Raw genomic sequence first — 17,199 nt, 5'->3', positions numbered from 1 at the left:
TCATGTTGCTGGAAAAGGTGGCCTTCAAGGTTGGTACACTACAGTAGTCCTGGTGTTGGGTACTGAGGTGGATACCGGGGGTGTTTTGTTGTGTCCTATAACTTAGCCCTCAGGCAATATGATGCGATGGTGGGATGGGATGTTTTTGTCTGTAAGGATTAAAGATTGTCTGCTGTCTGTCTGCTATGACTGTCTGCCAGGTGTAATCATGGTGGATCACACACTATGTCCCTCTCCCCCCCCTCCTCTTACTGTAAGTGTTGTTTAGTCACTCAGTGCTCACTGCCAGCCCAAGGCAGCCAGCCAGGTGTTTCTGTCCATAAGCCTTCATTAGTGATGCAGACAGACTAACATGGCACCAGACCATTATACAAACGCTCCACTGTAGACTGGCTACATGGTCACCTCAGTCAGTGACACACACACACACACACACACACACACACACACACACACACACACACACACACACACACACACACACACACACACACACACACACACACACACACACACACACACACACACACACACACACAGACCCTTTCTGTAAAGGGTATGCATGCAGTACCAAAGGCTTTTTTCTCTCTCCGTTTCTCTCCCTTTCTCTCTCTGACACAATGAAAACAGGTTGATGTTGATTCAGAGACATTATTTGTGCATCAGACATTTGCTACCATGCCGTAACACTGTATCATATGCAAATGTATCTCCATCTGTAATCTCTCTCCCTCACTGTCACTCTGTCCACCTGTCTGTCCGTCTGTCCGTCTGTCTGTCTGTCTGTCTGTCTGTCTGTCTGTCTGTCCATTTGTCTGTCTCTCTCTCTCCGATTACAGTGAGGGATAAAAGTATTTGATCCCCTGCTGATTTTGTACGTTTGACCACTGACAAATAAATCATCAGTCTATACTTTTAATGGTAGGTTTATTTGAACAGTGAGAGACAGAATAACAACAACAAAAAATCCAGAAAAACACATGTCAAAAATGTTATAAATTGATTTGCATTTTAATGAGGGAAATAAGCATTTGACCCCCTCTCAATCAGAAAGATTTCTGGCTCCCAGGTGTCTGTTATACAGGTAACGAGCTGAGATTAGGAGCACACTCTTAAAGCGAGTGCTCCTAATCTCAGTTTGTTACCTGTATAAAAGACACCTGTCCACAGAAGCAATCAATCAATCAGATTCCAAACTCTCCACCATGGCCAAGACCAAAGAGCGCTCCAAGGATGTCAGGGACAAGATTGTAGACCTACATAAGGCTGGAATGGGCTACAAGACCATCGCCAAGCAGCTTGGTAAGAAGGTGACAACAGTTGGTGCGATTTTTTGCAAATGGAAGAAACACAAAAGAACTGTCAATCTCCCTCGGCCTGGGGCTCCATGCAAGATCTCACCTCGTGGAGTTGCAATGATCATGGGAACGGTGAGGAATCAGCCCAGAACTACACGGGGGGATCTTGTCAATGATCTCAAGGCAGCTGGGACCCTAGTCACCAAGAAAACAATTGGTAACACACTACGCCGTGAAGGGCTGAAATCCTGCAGCGCCCGCAAGGTCCCCCTGCCCAAGAAAGCACATATACATGCCCGTCTGAAGTTTGCCAATGAACATCTGAATGATTCAGAGGACAACTGGGTGAGTGTTGTGGTCAGATGAGACCAAAATGGAGTTATTTGGCATCAACTCAACTCGGCGTGTTTGGAGGAGAAGGAATGCTGCCTATGACCCCAAGGACACCATCCCCACCGTCAAACATGGAGGTGGAAACATTATGCTTTGGGGTTTTTCTGCTAAGGGGACAGGACAACTTCACCGCATCAAAGGGATGATGGACGGGGCCATGTACCGTCAAATCTTGGGTGAGAACCTCCTTCCCTCAGCCAGGGCATTGAAAATGGGTCGTGGATGGGTATTCCAGCATGACAATGACCCAAAACACACGGCCAAGGCAACAAAGGAGTGGCTCAAGAAGAAGCACATTAAGGTCCTGGAGTGGCCTAGCCTGTCTCCAGACCTTAATCCCATAGAAAATCTGTGGAGGGAGCTGAAGGTTCGAGTTGCCAAACGTCAGCCTCGAAACCTTAATGACTTGGAGAAGATCTGCAAAGAGGAGTGGGACAAAATCCCTCCTGAGATGTGTGCAAACCTGGTGGCCAACTACAAGAAACGTCTGACCTCTGTTTGCCAACAAGGGTTTTGACACCAAGTACTAAGTTATCTTTTGCAGAGGGGTCAAATACTTATTTCCCTCATTAAATGCAAATCAATTGATAACATTTTTGACATGCGTTTTTCTGAATTATTTTGTTGTTATTCTGTCTCTCACTGTTCAAATAAACCTACCATTAAAATTATAGACTGATCATTTCTTTGTCAGTGGGCAACGTACAAAATCAGCAGGGGATCAAATACTTTTTTTCCTCACTGTATGTCATCTAAATATACTGTGTAAAATCATGGAATTCCAGATCCTCATAATTCCAGTAATACCCTCTTCACAAAGCAGCCTTCAGGCACGTTGTTCCATAAGTATAGGTCCTCGGAATACCAATGTCCGTAATACTGTACATTTAAAAGCCCCAATAAATTCCTCTTTTCCTACTTTTGCTATGTAATGCAGCCAAGCACACGCCACTAGCCAATCAACCACTGTGTATATGTCCGTGTGTGTGTTGATTTGGTGTGCGTGTTCATTTGGTGTGTATGTAGTGCGTGTGTGTGTGTGCAGTATGTGCATGTGAAAGGTGTAATGTGTATGTTACGGGAAGAACAACTGTTTTCCTCATCGATGACAGTTTAACAGGGCCCTCTGCCTCTGGCGCAACTAACCCAAGTATTAGAGTTTGCCATCAACATATTGATGGAGGAAAGGATGAAGAGAATCATAACTCTCCTTCCTCCAAGTAGTCTGAAGAGACCTGACCAGATGGAAGGAGTCAAAAATAAGACCAAGGCAATCCATAACTGTACATAAAGATCTCTGCTAAGATGACAAGTCCACGCAGATCTAGTAAACTTCAGACAAAAGCAACATTTTCATCTCATTTGGAGAAAGAAAGTTGCAGCAGACACAGGAGGTTGGTGGCACCTTAACTTGGGAGGACGGGCTAGTGGTAACAGCTGGAGCGGAATTACTTAAATGGTATCAAATACATCAAACGTGATCATATGCATTGATGCCATTCCATTTGCTCTGTTCCAGCCATTATTATGAGCCGTCCTCCCCTCAGCAGCCTCCACTGAGAGAAGGGTCGGGGTAAATTCCATTTCAATTCAGGGGATGAATTCAAATTCTCGTGGACATGTAAAGCGATTTTGGATGCACTTCCACCCGAATTGAATTGGAATTGACCAACAACACTGAGCATCAGCAGTAATAGCACCGATACCATTTAGAGTCTGACATTCTTAGGCTATATATAGGCTAATAGCACCCTATTCCCTATGTAGTGCACTATATATAAAAAGTAGTGAACTACATAGGGAATAGAGCACCATTTGAGCTAGACACCTAGTAAAAGCTATTACTCCTCTTGTCTTTGGCTCTGGACCTGTTGAAGGCAGTTGGAGGGAGATATGTGGTGTTGGGGTTTTGATGAGCCCAGCAGACGTCCCTGGCCATCAGGGAGATACCACTGTCCAAACACAGCGCCCCACTGGAGTGTGGGTAATGAACGATTCTGAGTGCCTGTGGAGCGAGACGGGGGGACGACACACGTGCGCGCACACACACACACACACACACACACACACACACACACACACACACACACACACACACACATGATGCAAAGTTTAACACAATCAAATATAATGGTAAAAACACTGATGCTAGAGCAAACGTGGTGCATGCGTTATCAACTCATACAGATATGTGTGTATGTCATCTTAGAAAGTTCCAAAACGGAGACAGTGAAACAGTGAGGGCAGATGAGACTGACTGATTGATGAGGGTCAGATCTGAAAAGACTAAAGTTAGACATCATAAATCAAACTTATTGGTCACTTGCACCGAATACAACAGGTGTAGACTTTACAGTGAAATGCATGCTTTCGAGCCCTTTCCCAATGATGCAAAGTTTTTAAAAAGTAGACAAATATTTGCTAAATAAAAAGGAAATAGTAACACAATAAAAACAATAACGAGGCTATAAATAAGGAGTACCAGTACTGAGTCAATGTGCAGGGGTACAAGGTAGTTGAAGTATTTGAGGTAATAGAGTATGTACATGTGGGTAGGGGTAAAAGTGACTTAGCATATCACACAGGAGGTTGGTTGCACCTTAATTTGGGAGGACAGGCTCCTAGTAATGGCTGGAGTGGAAAATGTGGAATGGTATCAAATACATCAAACACATGGGTTCCATGTAATTGATGCCATTCCATTGGCTCCTCTCCAAACATTATTATGAGCCGTCCTCCCCTCAGCAGCCTCCACTGCTCAGCATATACAATAAACAGTGTAGCAGCAGCATATGGGAAGAGTGTGAAAGGGTGTCTATGTGTGAGTGTGTGTGGCGTCAATATGCATTTTGTGGGTGCGAGCATATGTAGTGAGTGTGTGTGTATGTGTGTGTGTGAGTTGGAGTCTCAGTGTAGTATCAGTGAGTGTGTGGGTAGAGTCTAATGAGTGTGCATAGAGCCAGTGCCAGGGAGAAATAAATATATAATTAACAGGGTCAATGTAAACAGTCAGGGAAGCCATTTGATGAACTATTCAGCAGTCTTATGCCTTGGGGGTATTCAGGTGCCTTATGGTCACAGAACTGGCGCTCTGGTACCGTTGGCTGTGCGGTAGCAGAGAGAACAGTCTATGACTTGGGTGGCTGTAGTCTTTGAGAATGTTTAGGGTCTTCCTGACACCGCCTGGTAAAAAAAGGTTCTGGATGGCAACTAGTTTGACTCCAGTGATGTACTGGGCCGTACGCACTACCCTCTGTTGCCATACCAAACGGTGATGCAGCCAGTGATGTACTGGGCCGTACGCACTACCCTCTGTTGCCATACCAAACGGTGATGCAGCCAGTGATGCAGCCAGTGTCAATGGTGCAGCTGTAGAACTTCTTGAAAATCTGAGGGCCCATGACAAATCTTTTCAGCCTCCCGAGGGGCAGGTGATTTCGTGCCCTCTTCACAACTGTGTTGGTGTGTTTGGACCATGATAGGTCCTTAGTGATGTGGACACCGAGGAACTTGAAGCTCTCGACCCGCTCCACTATAGCTCCAACGATGTGAATGGGGGCATGTTTGGCTATCTGTTTCTTGTAGTCCACGATAAGCTCCTTTGTCTTGCCCACATTGAATGTGAAATACATTGAGGTTTTTGTCCTGGAACCACTCTGCCAGGTCTCTGACCTCCTCCCTATAGGCTGTCTCATCATCGTCGGTGATCAGGCCTACCACCGTTGTGTTGTCAGCAAACTTTTAAAAATGTATTTAATTTTTATTTAACTAGGCAAGTCAGTTATGAACAAATTCTTATTTATGAAGGCCAACACCGGCCAAACCCGTACAACTCTGGGCCAATTGTGCACCACCCTATGGGACTCCCAATCATGGCTGGTTGTAATACAGCCTGGATTCGAACCAGGGTTAAGGTAGTGACGCCTCTAGCACTGAGATACAATGCCTTAGACCGCTGCGCCACTCGGGAGCCCCGAGTGATGGTGTTGGAGTCATGTGTAGCCACCAAGTCATAGGTGAACAGGGAGTACAGGAGCGGACTGAGCACGCACCCCTGGGGGGCCCCCATGTTGAGGGTCAGTGTGGCGGATGTGTTGTTGCCTACCCTCACCATCTGGGACCGGCCTGTCAGGAAGTCCAGGATCGAGTTGCAGAGGAAGATTTTCAGTCCCAGGATCCTTAGCTTAGTGATGAGCTTGGAGGGCACAATTGTGTTGAATGCTGAGCTGTAGTAAATGAACAGCATTCTCACATAGGTGTTCCTTTTGTCCAGGTGGGACATGGCAGTGTGGAGTGCAATAGAGATTGCGCCATCTGTGGATTTATTGGGTCGGTATATGAATTGGAGTGGGTCCAGGGTTTCTGGGATGATGGTGTTAGCATTTCATGGCTACAGATGTGAGTGCTACGGCGCGGTAGTCATTTAGACAGTTTACCTTGGCATTCTTAGGCACAGGGACTATGGTGGTTTGCTTAAAACATGTATGTATTACAGACTGGGTCAGTGAAATGTTGAAAATGTCAGCGAAGACACTTCCAAGCTAGTCAGCGCATGTTTTGAGTATGTGTCCTGGTAATCCGTCTGGCCCTGCGGCCTTGTGAATGTTAATCTGTTTAATGTTCTTACTCACATTGGCTACGGAGAGTGTGATCAGACAGTCGTCCGGAACAGCTGGTGCTCTCACGCATAGTTCAGTGTTGCTTGCGAGCATAGAAGGCATTTAGCTTGTCTTGTAGGCTTGCATCACTGGGCAGCTCGCAGTTGGATTTCCCTTTGTAATCCATGATAGTTTTCAAGCCCTACCACATCTGACGAGCGTCAGAGCCGGTGTAGTAGGATTTGATCTTAGTCCTATATTGACACTTTTCCTGTTTGATGGTTCGTCGAAGGGCGTAGCGGGATTTCTTATAAGCTTCCGGATTAGTGTCCTGCTCCTTGAAAGTGGCAGCGCTAGCCTTTAGCTCAGTGCGGATGTTGCCTGTAATCCATTGCTTCTGGTTGGGATATGTACGTACGGTATGGTCACTGTGGAGACAACATTGTCAAAGCACTTATTAATGAAGCCCCTGACTGATGTGGTAAACTCCTCAATGCCATTGGATGAATCCCAGAACATATCAAACAAAAAATATAATTTAATTTGTCACATGCGCCCAATACAACAGGTGTAGGTAGACCTTACAGTGAAATGCTTACTTACAAGCCCTTAACCAACAATGCAATTTTAAGAAAAAGAAGTGTTAAGAAAGTATTTACTAAAATAAACTGAAGTAAAAAAATAAATAAATACAAAGAAGAAAAAACAAAATAACAAATAATTAAAGAGCAACAATAAAATAACAGTAGCGAGGCTATATATAGGGGGTACCGGTACAGAGTCAATGTACGGGGGCACGGGTTAGTCGAGGTAATTGAGGTAATATGTACATGTAGGTAGAGGTAAAGTGACTATACATAGACAATAAACAGAGAGTAACAGCAGCATAAAAAAATGGGGGAGACAATGCAAATAGTCCAGGTAGCCATTTGATTTGTTGTTCAGGAGTCTTATGGACCTAGACTTGGGGCTCTGGTACTGCTTGCTGTGCGCTAGCAGAGAGAACAGTCTTTGACTAGGGTGGCTGGAATCTTAGGGCCTTCCTCTGACACCGTCTGGTATAGAAGTCCTGTATGGCAGGAAGTTTGGCCCCAGTGATGTACTGGGCCATACGCACTACCCTCTGTAGTGCCTTGCGGTCGGAGGCCGAGCAGGTGCCATACCAGGCAGTGATGCAACCAGTGCTCTCGATGGTGCAGCTGAATAACTTTTTGAGGATATGAGGACCCGTGCCACATCTTTTCAGTCTCCTGAGGGGGCATTGGCATTATCGTTCCCTCTTCACGACTGTGTTGTAGCCTACGGGCGGTATGGATATCACTTATTATTGATATCTAGGCTACATAGTGCATTGAAATCTAGGCACATTGCTTCGCTCTCATTTAGCTCTATTTGCGCCTTACGAATTGTGGTTGTTGTAACGGCTTTCTTCTGTGGACGAAGGAGAGGACCAAAGCGCAGTGTGGTTAGTGTTCATCATGTTTAATAAAGACGGTAAATGTGAACACTACAAAATACAAAACAACAAATGTGAAAAACCTAAACAGTTCTGTCTGGTGCAGACACACGAAGACAGAAGACAACCACCCACAAAAACCCAACATAAAACAGGCTACCTAAATATGGTTCCCAATCAGAGATGACAATGACTAACACCTGCCTCTGATTGAGAACCATATCAGGCCAAACATAGAAACGGAAAACTAGACACACAACATATAATGCCCACTCAGCTCACGTCCTGACCAACACTAAAACAAAGAAAACACAAAAGAACTACGTGACAGTACCCCCCCCCCCCCCCCCCCCACTCCCCAAGGTGCGGACTCCGGCCGCAAAACCTGAACCTATAGGGGAGGGTCTGGGTGAGCATCTGTCCGCGGTGGCGGCTCTGGAACAGGACGTGGACTCCACTCCACCATAGTCTTTGTCCGCTTTAGTGTCCTCCTAGGAACGGCGACCCTTGCCGCCGACCCTGACCTGGTAACCCTAATAAATAGGCCCTAAATAGGCTCTGGCAGCTCCTGGCTGGTTGACAGCTCTGGCAGCTCCTGGCTGGTTGACGGCTCTGGCAGCTCCTGGCTGACTGACGGCTCTGGCGGCTCCTGGCTGGCTGACGGCTCTGGCGGCTCCTGGCCGGCTGACGACTCTGGCGGCTCCTGGCCGGCTGACGGCTCTGGCGGCTCCTGGCTGGCTGATGGCTCTGGCGGCTCCTGGCTGGCTGACGGCTCTGGCGGCTCTGGCACACATGCTGCCCAAACTGTGGCCTTCCCGACTGTAGGCACACCGGTAACTGCCAAAATAAAGGAAACACTTGAGTAAACAATGTCAGCGAGCTTTACTCCAGTTGACGCTTGGCATTACTTAATGTTTGTCTATGGAGATTGTATGGCTGTGTTCTTGATTTTATACACCTGTCAGCAACAAATGTGGCTGAAATCCACTCATTGTAAGAGGTGTCCACATACTTTTGGCCATGTAGTGTACATACATGACCATACATAACATTATCCTGAAATATATGTTCTTCAATTGGTAGTATTCATTTTTTGTCTTCTTCTAATGCACCTTAAGCAGGTTGATGTTTATTGCGATGAGTCTTGTCCTTAAGGCAGAAATGAGCGATTTCCGCTATATTGTAAAACTTTCTGAAAACTAAAATATGTTTTTTAGTCTTAATTTAAGGTTAGGCATTAGGGTAAGCAGTGTGGTTAGGGTTAGGTTTAAAATAACATTTTGTGACTGTGCCAGCTAGTGACCACTCTGCAGAGCTGCTTCAACAAGATTCATGATGAAAAGCGTAACCTGTGCCTAATAAGGAAAGTAATCAGATTAGGTCTACATTACTGACTTTGGGTGATCCAAAAGTTACGTTACATTTTTGGACAGGTAACTAGTAATTAAAATGGTTTACATTTAGAAAGTAACCTACCAAACCCTGACTACAACAACAAAGAAGTTACTGCAAACAACGAACACAATGTTTTCATCTTGGACATAATTGCACACACAATAGAAGAGCACAATATGTACTTTTAAAAGTTTTTACCGTGCTGCTCAAAGCTCTTCATTTTGGCAAACAAAAGCAATAACAATGGTGGTAGGGCAGCAAGTGGTGCTGTTTCCCCTACTGCGGATTCCTTCTTTAAAAGTATACTTCGGGATTGTATCTACTTCCCCAGAGTCAGATGAACTTGTTGATACCATTTTTATGTGTCTGTGTCCAGTATGAAGGAAGTTAAAAGTTGTTTTGTGAGCCAATGTTGACTAGTGTTAGCGCAATGACCTGAAGTCCATGTTAGTTAGCAACTTCCTTCAAACTGCACGCAGAGAAAAAATGGTCTCCACAAGTTCATCTGTCTCTGGGGAGCTAGATTAAGGGCCTCATTGCCAAAATCCTGAAGTATCCCTTTAATAAGTGTTGATGGTGTATCGGAAGCTGCCTACTCACACAGAATCTACTCCAGTCTTCCTCCACAGGCATTCACAAAAGATGACAATCAGCAAGATATCTTAATATTGTGTGATGTAGGCCTATGTGGATTGATTCCACAATAACTAAGAATCAAGTGACTGGTAAATGAGGCCAAGTGTTGATTCTTGATTAACGCTGCTCTCTGGTGGTTGAAACTTGAAACACAGCAACAAGTGTACCATCATTCACCATCATTGCTATGTGGTATAGCCAGTAGGGAAATGAAAGGCTAAATGATAGGCTATAGTGATACAACCATGCAAGAGAAATGTATGCTCCAGTTTTTTTTCAAGGTCTCCGAACTATGGGGGGAGGAGCCTTCTGTTCCCTTGCCCCTCGCCTATGGAATGCTCTCCATGACCATCTGAGAGATGCGCCATCATGTGGAACTTTTAAAACAGGCCTTAAAACCCACTTCTACAGACTATTTTTCATAGGGCTAGTCCTAATCTAAAATGTATTTAGCACCTAGCCCACTATTACTATTTTACCTGGCTCTATTCTAAATGTACAGTTGAAGTCGGAAGTTTACATACACTTAGGTTGGAGTCATTAAAACTTGTTTTTCAACCACTCCACAAATTTCTTGTTAACAAACTATAGTTTTGGCAAGTCGGTTAGGACATCTAATTTGTGCATGACACAAGTCATTTTTCCAATAATTGTTTACAGACAGATTATTTCATTTATAATTCACTGTATCACAATTCCAGTGGGTCAGAAGTTGATATACACTAAGTTGACTGTGCCTTTAAACAGCTTGAAAAAGTCCAGATAAGGATGTCATGGCTTTTTATTTGTGTTTTATTTCTCCTTTATTTAACCAGGTAGGCTAGTTGAGAAAAAGTTATCATTGACAACTGCAACCTGGCCAAGATAAAGCAAAGCAGTGCGTCACAAACAACAACACAGAGTTACACATGGAATAAACAAACATACAGTCAATAATACAATAGAAAAAGTATATATACAGTGTGTGCAAACGAGGTAGGATAAAGGAAGTAAGGCAAGAAATAGGCCATAGTGGCAAAATAATTACAATATAGCAATTAAACACTGGAGTGATAGATGTGCAGAAGATGAATGTGCAAGTAGAGATACTGTGGTGCAAAGGAGCTAAATAAAATAAAAAATAACAGTATGTGGATGAGGTAGTTGGATGGGCTATTTACAGATGGGCTATGTACAGGTGCAGTGATCTGTGGGCTGCTCCGACAGCTGGTGCTTAAAGTTAGTGAGGGAAATATAAGTCTCCAGCTTCAGTGATTTTTGCAGTTTGTTCCAGTCATTGGCAGCAGAGAATTGGAAGGAAAGGTGGCCAAATGAGGAATTGGCTTTGGGGGTGACAAGTGAAATATACCTGATGGAGCGTGTGCTACGGATGGGTGCTGCTATGGTGACCAGTGAGCTGAGATAAGGCGGGGCTTAACCTAGCAAAGACTTATAGATGACCTGGAGCCAGTGGGTTTGGCGACGAATATGAAGCGAGGGCCAGCCAACGACAGCATACAATCCTATGGAACATTTGTGGGCAGAGCCGAAAAAGCGTGTGCGAGCAAGGAGTCCTACAAACTTGACTCAGTTACTCAGGAATGGGCCAAAATTCACCCAACGTATTGTGGTAAGCTTGTGGAAGGCTACCTGAAATGTTGGATCTAAGTTAAACAATTTAAAGACAATGCTACCAAATACTAATTGAGTGTATGTAAACTTCTGACCCAATGGGAATGTGATGAAAGAAATAGAAGCTAAAATAAATCATTCTCTCTACTATGATTCTGACATTTCACATTCTTAAAATAAAGTGGTGATCCTAACTGACCTCAGACAGGGAATTTTTACTCGCATTAAATGTCAGGAATTGTGAAAAGCTGAGTATAAATGTATGTCCAAGGCATATGTAAACTTCTGACTTCAACTGTATGTTGTTTTTATTGTATATACAGTACCGGTCAAAAGTTTGGACACACCTACTCATTCAAGGGTTTTTCTTTATTTTTTACTATTTTCTACATTGTAGAATAATAGTGAAGACAGCAAAACTATGAAATACAACATAAGGAATAAAGTAGTAACCAAAAAAGTGTTAAACAAATCAAAATATATTTTAAGTGCAAAGCTGTCATCAAGGTAAGGGTGGCTACTTTGTAGAATCTCAAATATATTTTCATTTGTTTAACACTTTTTAGTTACTACATGATTCCATGTGTTATTTCATAGTTTTGATGTCTTCACTATTATTCTACATTGTAGAAAATAGTACAAATAAAGAAAAACCCTTGAATGAGTAGGTGTGTCCAAACTTTTGACTGATACTGTATATACAGTGCCTTGCGAAAGTATTTGGCCCCCTTGAACTTTGCGACCTTTTGCCACATTTCAGGCTTCAAACATAAAGATATAAAACTGTATTTTTTGTGAAGAATCAACAACAAGTGGGACACAATCATGAAGTGGAACGACATTTATTGGATATTTCAAACTTTTTTAACAAATCAAAAACTGAAAAATTGGGCGTGCAAAATTATTCAGCCCCCTTAAGTTAATACTTTGTAGCGCCACCTTTTGCTGCGATTACAGCTGTTAGTCGCTTGGGGTATGTCTCTATCAGTTTTGCACATCGAGAGACTGACGTTTTTTCCCATTCCTCCTTGCAAAACAGCTCGAGCTCAGTGAGGTTGGATGGAGAGCATTTGTGAACAGCAGTTTTCAGTTCTTTCCACAGATTCTCGATTGGATTCAGGTCTGGACTTTGACTTGGCCATTCTAACACCTGGATATGTTTATTTTTGAACCATTCCATTGTAGATTTTGCTTTATGTTTTGGATCATTGTCTTGTTGGAAGACAAATCTCCATCCCAGTCTCAGGTCTTTTGCAGACTCCATCAGGTTTTCTTCCAGAATGGTCCTGTATTTGGCTCCATCCATCTTCCCATCAATTTTAACCATCTTCCCTGTCCCTGCTGAAGAAAAGCAGGCCCAAACCATGATGCTGCCACCACCATGTTTGACAGTGGGGATGGTGTGTTCATGGTGATGAGGTGTGTTGCTTTTACGCCAAACATAACGTTTTGCATTGTTGCCAAAAAGTTCAATTTTGGTTTCATCTGACCAGAGCACCTTCTTCTACATGTTTGGTGTGTCTCCCAGGTGGCTTGTTGCAAACTTTAAACAACACTTTTTATGGATATCTTTAAGAAATGGCTTTCTTCTTGCCACTCTTCCATAAAGGCCAGATTTGTGCAATATACGACTGATTGTTGTCCTATGGACAGAGTCTCCCACCTCAGCTGTAGATCTCTGCAGTTCATCCAGAGTGATCATGGGCCTCTTGGCTGCATCTCTGATCAGTCTTCTCCTTGTATGAGCTGAAAGTTTAGAGGGACGGCCAGGTCTTGGTAGATTTGCAGTGGTCTGATACTCCTTCCATTTCAATATTATCGCTTGCACAGTGCTCCTTGGGATGTTTAAAGCTTGGGAAATCATTTTGTATCCAAATCCGGCTTTAAACTTCTTCACAACAGTATCTCGGACCTGCCTGGTGTGTTCCTTGTTCTTCATGATGCTCTCTGCGCTTTTAACGGACCTCTGAGACTATCAGAGTGCAGGTGCATTTATACGGAGACTTGATTACACACAGGTGGATTGTATTTATCATCATTAGTCATTTAGGTCAACATTAGATCATTCAGAGATCCTCACGGAACTTCTGGAGAGAGTTTGCTGCACTGAAAGTAAAGGGGCTGAATAATTTTGCACACCCAATTTTTCAGTTTTTGAATTGTTAAATTTTTTTGAAATATCCAATAAATGTCGTTCCACTTCATGATTGTGTCCCACTTGTTGTTGATTCTTCACAAAAAAATACAGTTTTATATCTTAATGTTTGAAGCCTGAAATGTGGCAAAAGGTCGCAAAGTTCAAGGGGGCCGAATACTTTCGCAAGGCACTGTATATATATATATATATATATATATATATATATTTATTTTTTTTCCTAAGTAGAGCTTTGAGTTTAATCAAAATCAAATGTTATTTGTCACATGCTCCGAATACAACAGGTGTACACCTTACAGTGAAATGCTTACTTACCAGCCCTTAACCAACAATCCTTTAAGAAGTTTCAAGAAAAAATAAGTGTTAAGTAAAAAATAGATAAGTAAAAAATAGAAAATAAAAGTAACAAATAATTAAACAGCAGCAGTAAAATAACAATAGCGAGGCTTTATACAGGGGGGTACAAGTACAGAGTCAATGTGCAGGGGGCACTAGTTAGTTGAGGTAATTGAGGTAATATGTACATGTAAGTAGAGTTAAAGTGACTGCATAGATAATTAACAGAGAGTAGCAGCATCGTTAAAGAGGGGGTTGGGTTGCCCTTTGCTTAGCTGTTCAGGAGTCTTATGGCTTGGGGGTAGAAGCTGTTAAGAAGCCTCTTGGACCTAGACTTGGCGCTCTGGTATCGCTTGCCGTGCGGTAGCAGAGAGAACAGTCTATGACTAGGGTGACTGGAATTTTTAGGGCCTTCCTCTAACATCGCCTGGTATAGAGGTCCTGAATGCCAGGAAGCTTGGCCCCAGTGATGTACTGGGCCGTATGCACTACCCTCTGTAGTGACCTTGCGGTTGGAGGCCGAGCAGTTGCCATACCAGGCAGTGATGCAACAAGTCAGGATGCTTTCGATGGTGCAGCTGTAGAAGCTTTTGGGGATCTGAGGACCCATACCAAATCTTTTCATTCTCCTGAGGTGGAATAGGCTTTGTCGTACCCTCTTCACGACTGTCTTAGTGTGTTTGGACCATGATAGTTTGTTGGTGATGTGGACACTACAGCCCAGTCGATGAGAATGGTCCACAATCGTCTCCTTTGTCTTGATCACGTTGAGGGAGAGATTGTTTCCTTAGCACCACAGGGCCAGGGCTCTGACCTCCTCCCTATAGGCTGTCTCATTGTTGTCGGTGATCAGGCCTACCACTGTTTTGTCATCTGCAAACTTGATAATGGTATTGATAACTCTGTAATGAAAAGCGCTATACAAATTAAATGTATTATTATTTATTATTATTTTGAATGGGACACCTGGTCATCGTGTAGAAGGGTTGTTTAGGTGTTTGGAATGTTAACCTGTTGTTATAGTGTGCCATGTCTGCCCTCACCAGGGTAGGCCTTAATGACCAAACACATTTAGCCACTGATTATAATGCTGTTTAATAAACATGTCAAATATAAGATATAGCTATTGTTATAATGAATGGAGGATAGAGAATGGATTTTATCTAACACAGATGTTGGCTTGGTGAGGTTATAATAGGCAGCGTGTGCCTATAGCCTATGGTAGACTAGCTACACACCGACTGTAGGGCCAGACACCTGCTATGGAACAGAATGCTTTGCCATCAAACAAAATACATCTTTGTATCATGCATTTTCACACACGATAGAAGAGGCCTTGATGGAAAGCGGGGATGAGTTGAGCATGAATGTGTCAGTGTCCCTCAAATTCAAATATTCGACATGTTATTTTTGCTCTCACTGTAGGGGACTGAAGGAACGCATCCAATCCTGCTCAGTGCGTGATGCGCAGCCGTGAGTCATGACCGCAAACATGGCACAATAGCACAGGGGCGGGTTTGTTATACCTAACCTGCATGCGCCCTGCCTATAGGCCTACCGCGTCTACAGCTCCCCTGTTGTCATTGGGCACTTCATATGTCAATCTGAACACCAAACGCAGCGCCTCCTCGCAATTATCGCGGTTGCATAAAAATATATGATTAATCTGTTATAGAGGCGAATTTGGGTTCGTTCGGAATGAGGCTTTGACTCCATCCGAGCAAAACTACCCGAACAAAACATTATTATAGCACAGGACATCACCATTTAACATTTAACCGATGCTCATTTACAGCAGTTGGCGTTGCTTGTATAATCTATAATCGCGTTTCGATCCGGACCTTGGATTGGATCTGCCTGTTGTTCAGATTCAGCACTGGACAGCGACCGATTTTGTCGCTCGGACATTCAAAACGACAAGGAATCCTCGAGAAAGGGTAGGTCTAAATGAGAAATGGCGATAGAAAAATAATAGAATGAATTATGTCGATGTTTTTATTATTAACGTGTTGCCTGTAAACAAAACATAATATTCGTTGCAACGTGTATCATTTGGTGTAGGTTATTTTTCATCTTGATGCATGTAATCTATGGAATGATGTCTACAAATTTGCACGGCTTTATAGATGGCTTTTAGACACAGATTTTAACAGGACCTCATTCCCCAAATGCCCTTGAAAATAATGGTGTGTGTGGTGTTGCAGGCAAACAACTGCGCAATCCTACTCTGACTGCCTCGCTTTCCCTGTCTCTCCTCAGTCGAATCGACCCTTGCTTGGCTCGGGGCAATGCGCGGCTAGATGACTTCACTACATCAACAAGCACGGTAGCCCTGGACTAAATATATCACCACACCCCCCTACCTTCTCTCTTCCTTCTCTCTCATCTTGAGCGCCTCCCGCCCGCTAGCACCATGGGTAACCGAGGAATGGAGGATTTGATCCCGCTGGTCAATAAACTCCAGGACGCTTTCAGCGGCATCGGTCAGAGCTGCAATCTTGACCTGCCACAAATCGCGGTAGTCGGCGGACAGAGCGCTGGCAAGAGCTCGGTGTTGGAGAACTTCGTTGGCAGGTAGGTTCAACGAGTAGCAGCCAAACACAACACGTGAAATTCATTACTAATACTAGGGCTAGAAATAATCCAATCTCCTGTTAACCTTGGGGATGTCCTGTCACGGCCAATTTATCCTCAGTCGTGTCCATCCCCGTCACGTTTTGTTTTCCCAGAGGACGCACGCGCCGTGGCGTCCCTGATCATCTCGTAGCCAGGAGCTCGAGCTCGTCTCCATCTTATTTTCAACGCACATTCCTATTGCATTGCAGGCTATATGACAGGGGAGCCGGTATTTGGGTTACCGCAACACCCTCGGGATTTCAGCCCCATCCAACCTGTTTCATTCCTTGAAATATCAATTTCTTCAGTAGCTCTACCATTTAAACAGAGACAACATTTGTTTTCAATCACTTTAAACAAATCCATGTCTCTATTTGTAAACTGTACATACATAATGTCTATAGGCCTACAGTATTGGGTTGAAATATAACATGTCCACCCACCACCTGCATAAAGGTTGCTTTAGAACCCGAGATGTCTGCTGTGGTCTCCTGGTTCCAATAGGATTTCTAGTCATTACAGCATAAACTGTATCAATACTGTATCAATACTGCCTATCTCACTGCTGTGACACAACTGACTATCCCTTTCTTATTTCTGTCAAACAAATGTGATTCATAGGCTGTTGTTGCTTCAGAGTGAATGAAGGACGTAAACCTCTGTAGACGAAAGCATCTTTAGGTGAAGAGTAATTATTTGTCCATC

At 43.6% G+C, this 17,199-nt stretch overlaps 2 protein-coding genes across 2 annotated transcripts in view; one reads left to right on the top strand and one right to left on the bottom strand.

Annotated features, from left to right (window-relative positions):
- Positions 1 to 7,755: 7,755 nt before the first annotated feature.
- Positions 7,756 to 9,514, bottom strand: LOC149982115 (uncharacterized). The gene is made up of 2 exons (XM_090183032.1): positions 9,339 to 9,514; positions 7,756 to 8,582 (listed from the first exon to the last, which is right to left on the bottom strand). Exons 1-2 carry the CDS (start codon positions 9,358 to 9,360, stop codon positions 8,293 to 8,295), a joined length of 312 nt encoding a protein of 103 aa, XP_090039158.1. The 5' UTR covers positions 9,361 to 9,514; the 3' UTR covers positions 7,756 to 8,292.
- A 5,819-nt stretch (positions 9,515 to 15,333) lies between these two features.
- Positions 15,334 to 17,199, top strand: part of LOC110530525 (dynamin-3) — a 53,177-nt gene continuing 51,311 nt past the window's right edge. Inside the window, exons 1-2 of the mRNA XM_036986181.2 lie at positions 15,334 to 15,815; positions 16,138 to 16,452. Coding sequence (XP_036842076.1) covers positions 16,292 to 16,452 — 161 coding nt within the window. The 5' untranslated portion in view covers positions 15,334 to 15,815; positions 16,138 to 16,291. The remainder of the gene's footprint in view (positions 15,816 to 16,137; positions 16,453 to 17,199) is intronic.

Source organism: Oncorhynchus mykiss, chromosome 8, assembly GCF_057628025.1.
Source record: "Oncorhynchus mykiss isolate SJ-2025 chromosome 8, ASM5762802v1, whole genome shotgun sequence".
NCBI lineage: Eukaryota > Metazoa > Chordata > Actinopteri > Salmoniformes > Salmonidae > Oncorhynchus > Oncorhynchus mykiss.
The sequence above is the reverse complement of the archived record's forward strand: the minus strand, read 5'-3'. Positions and strand labels throughout refer to the sequence as shown.

Bases quoted from the DNA above. Each gene is read 5' to 3' on its own strand.
- LOC149982115 (XM_090183032.1), bottom strand. From the start codon at position 9,360: ATGAAGAGCTTTGAGCAGCACG. The intron at 8,583-9,338 runs GTAAAAACTTTT...TTATTTTGGCAG, and splicing joins GAAGAGCTTTGAGCAGCACG to TTACCGGTGTGCCTACAGTC.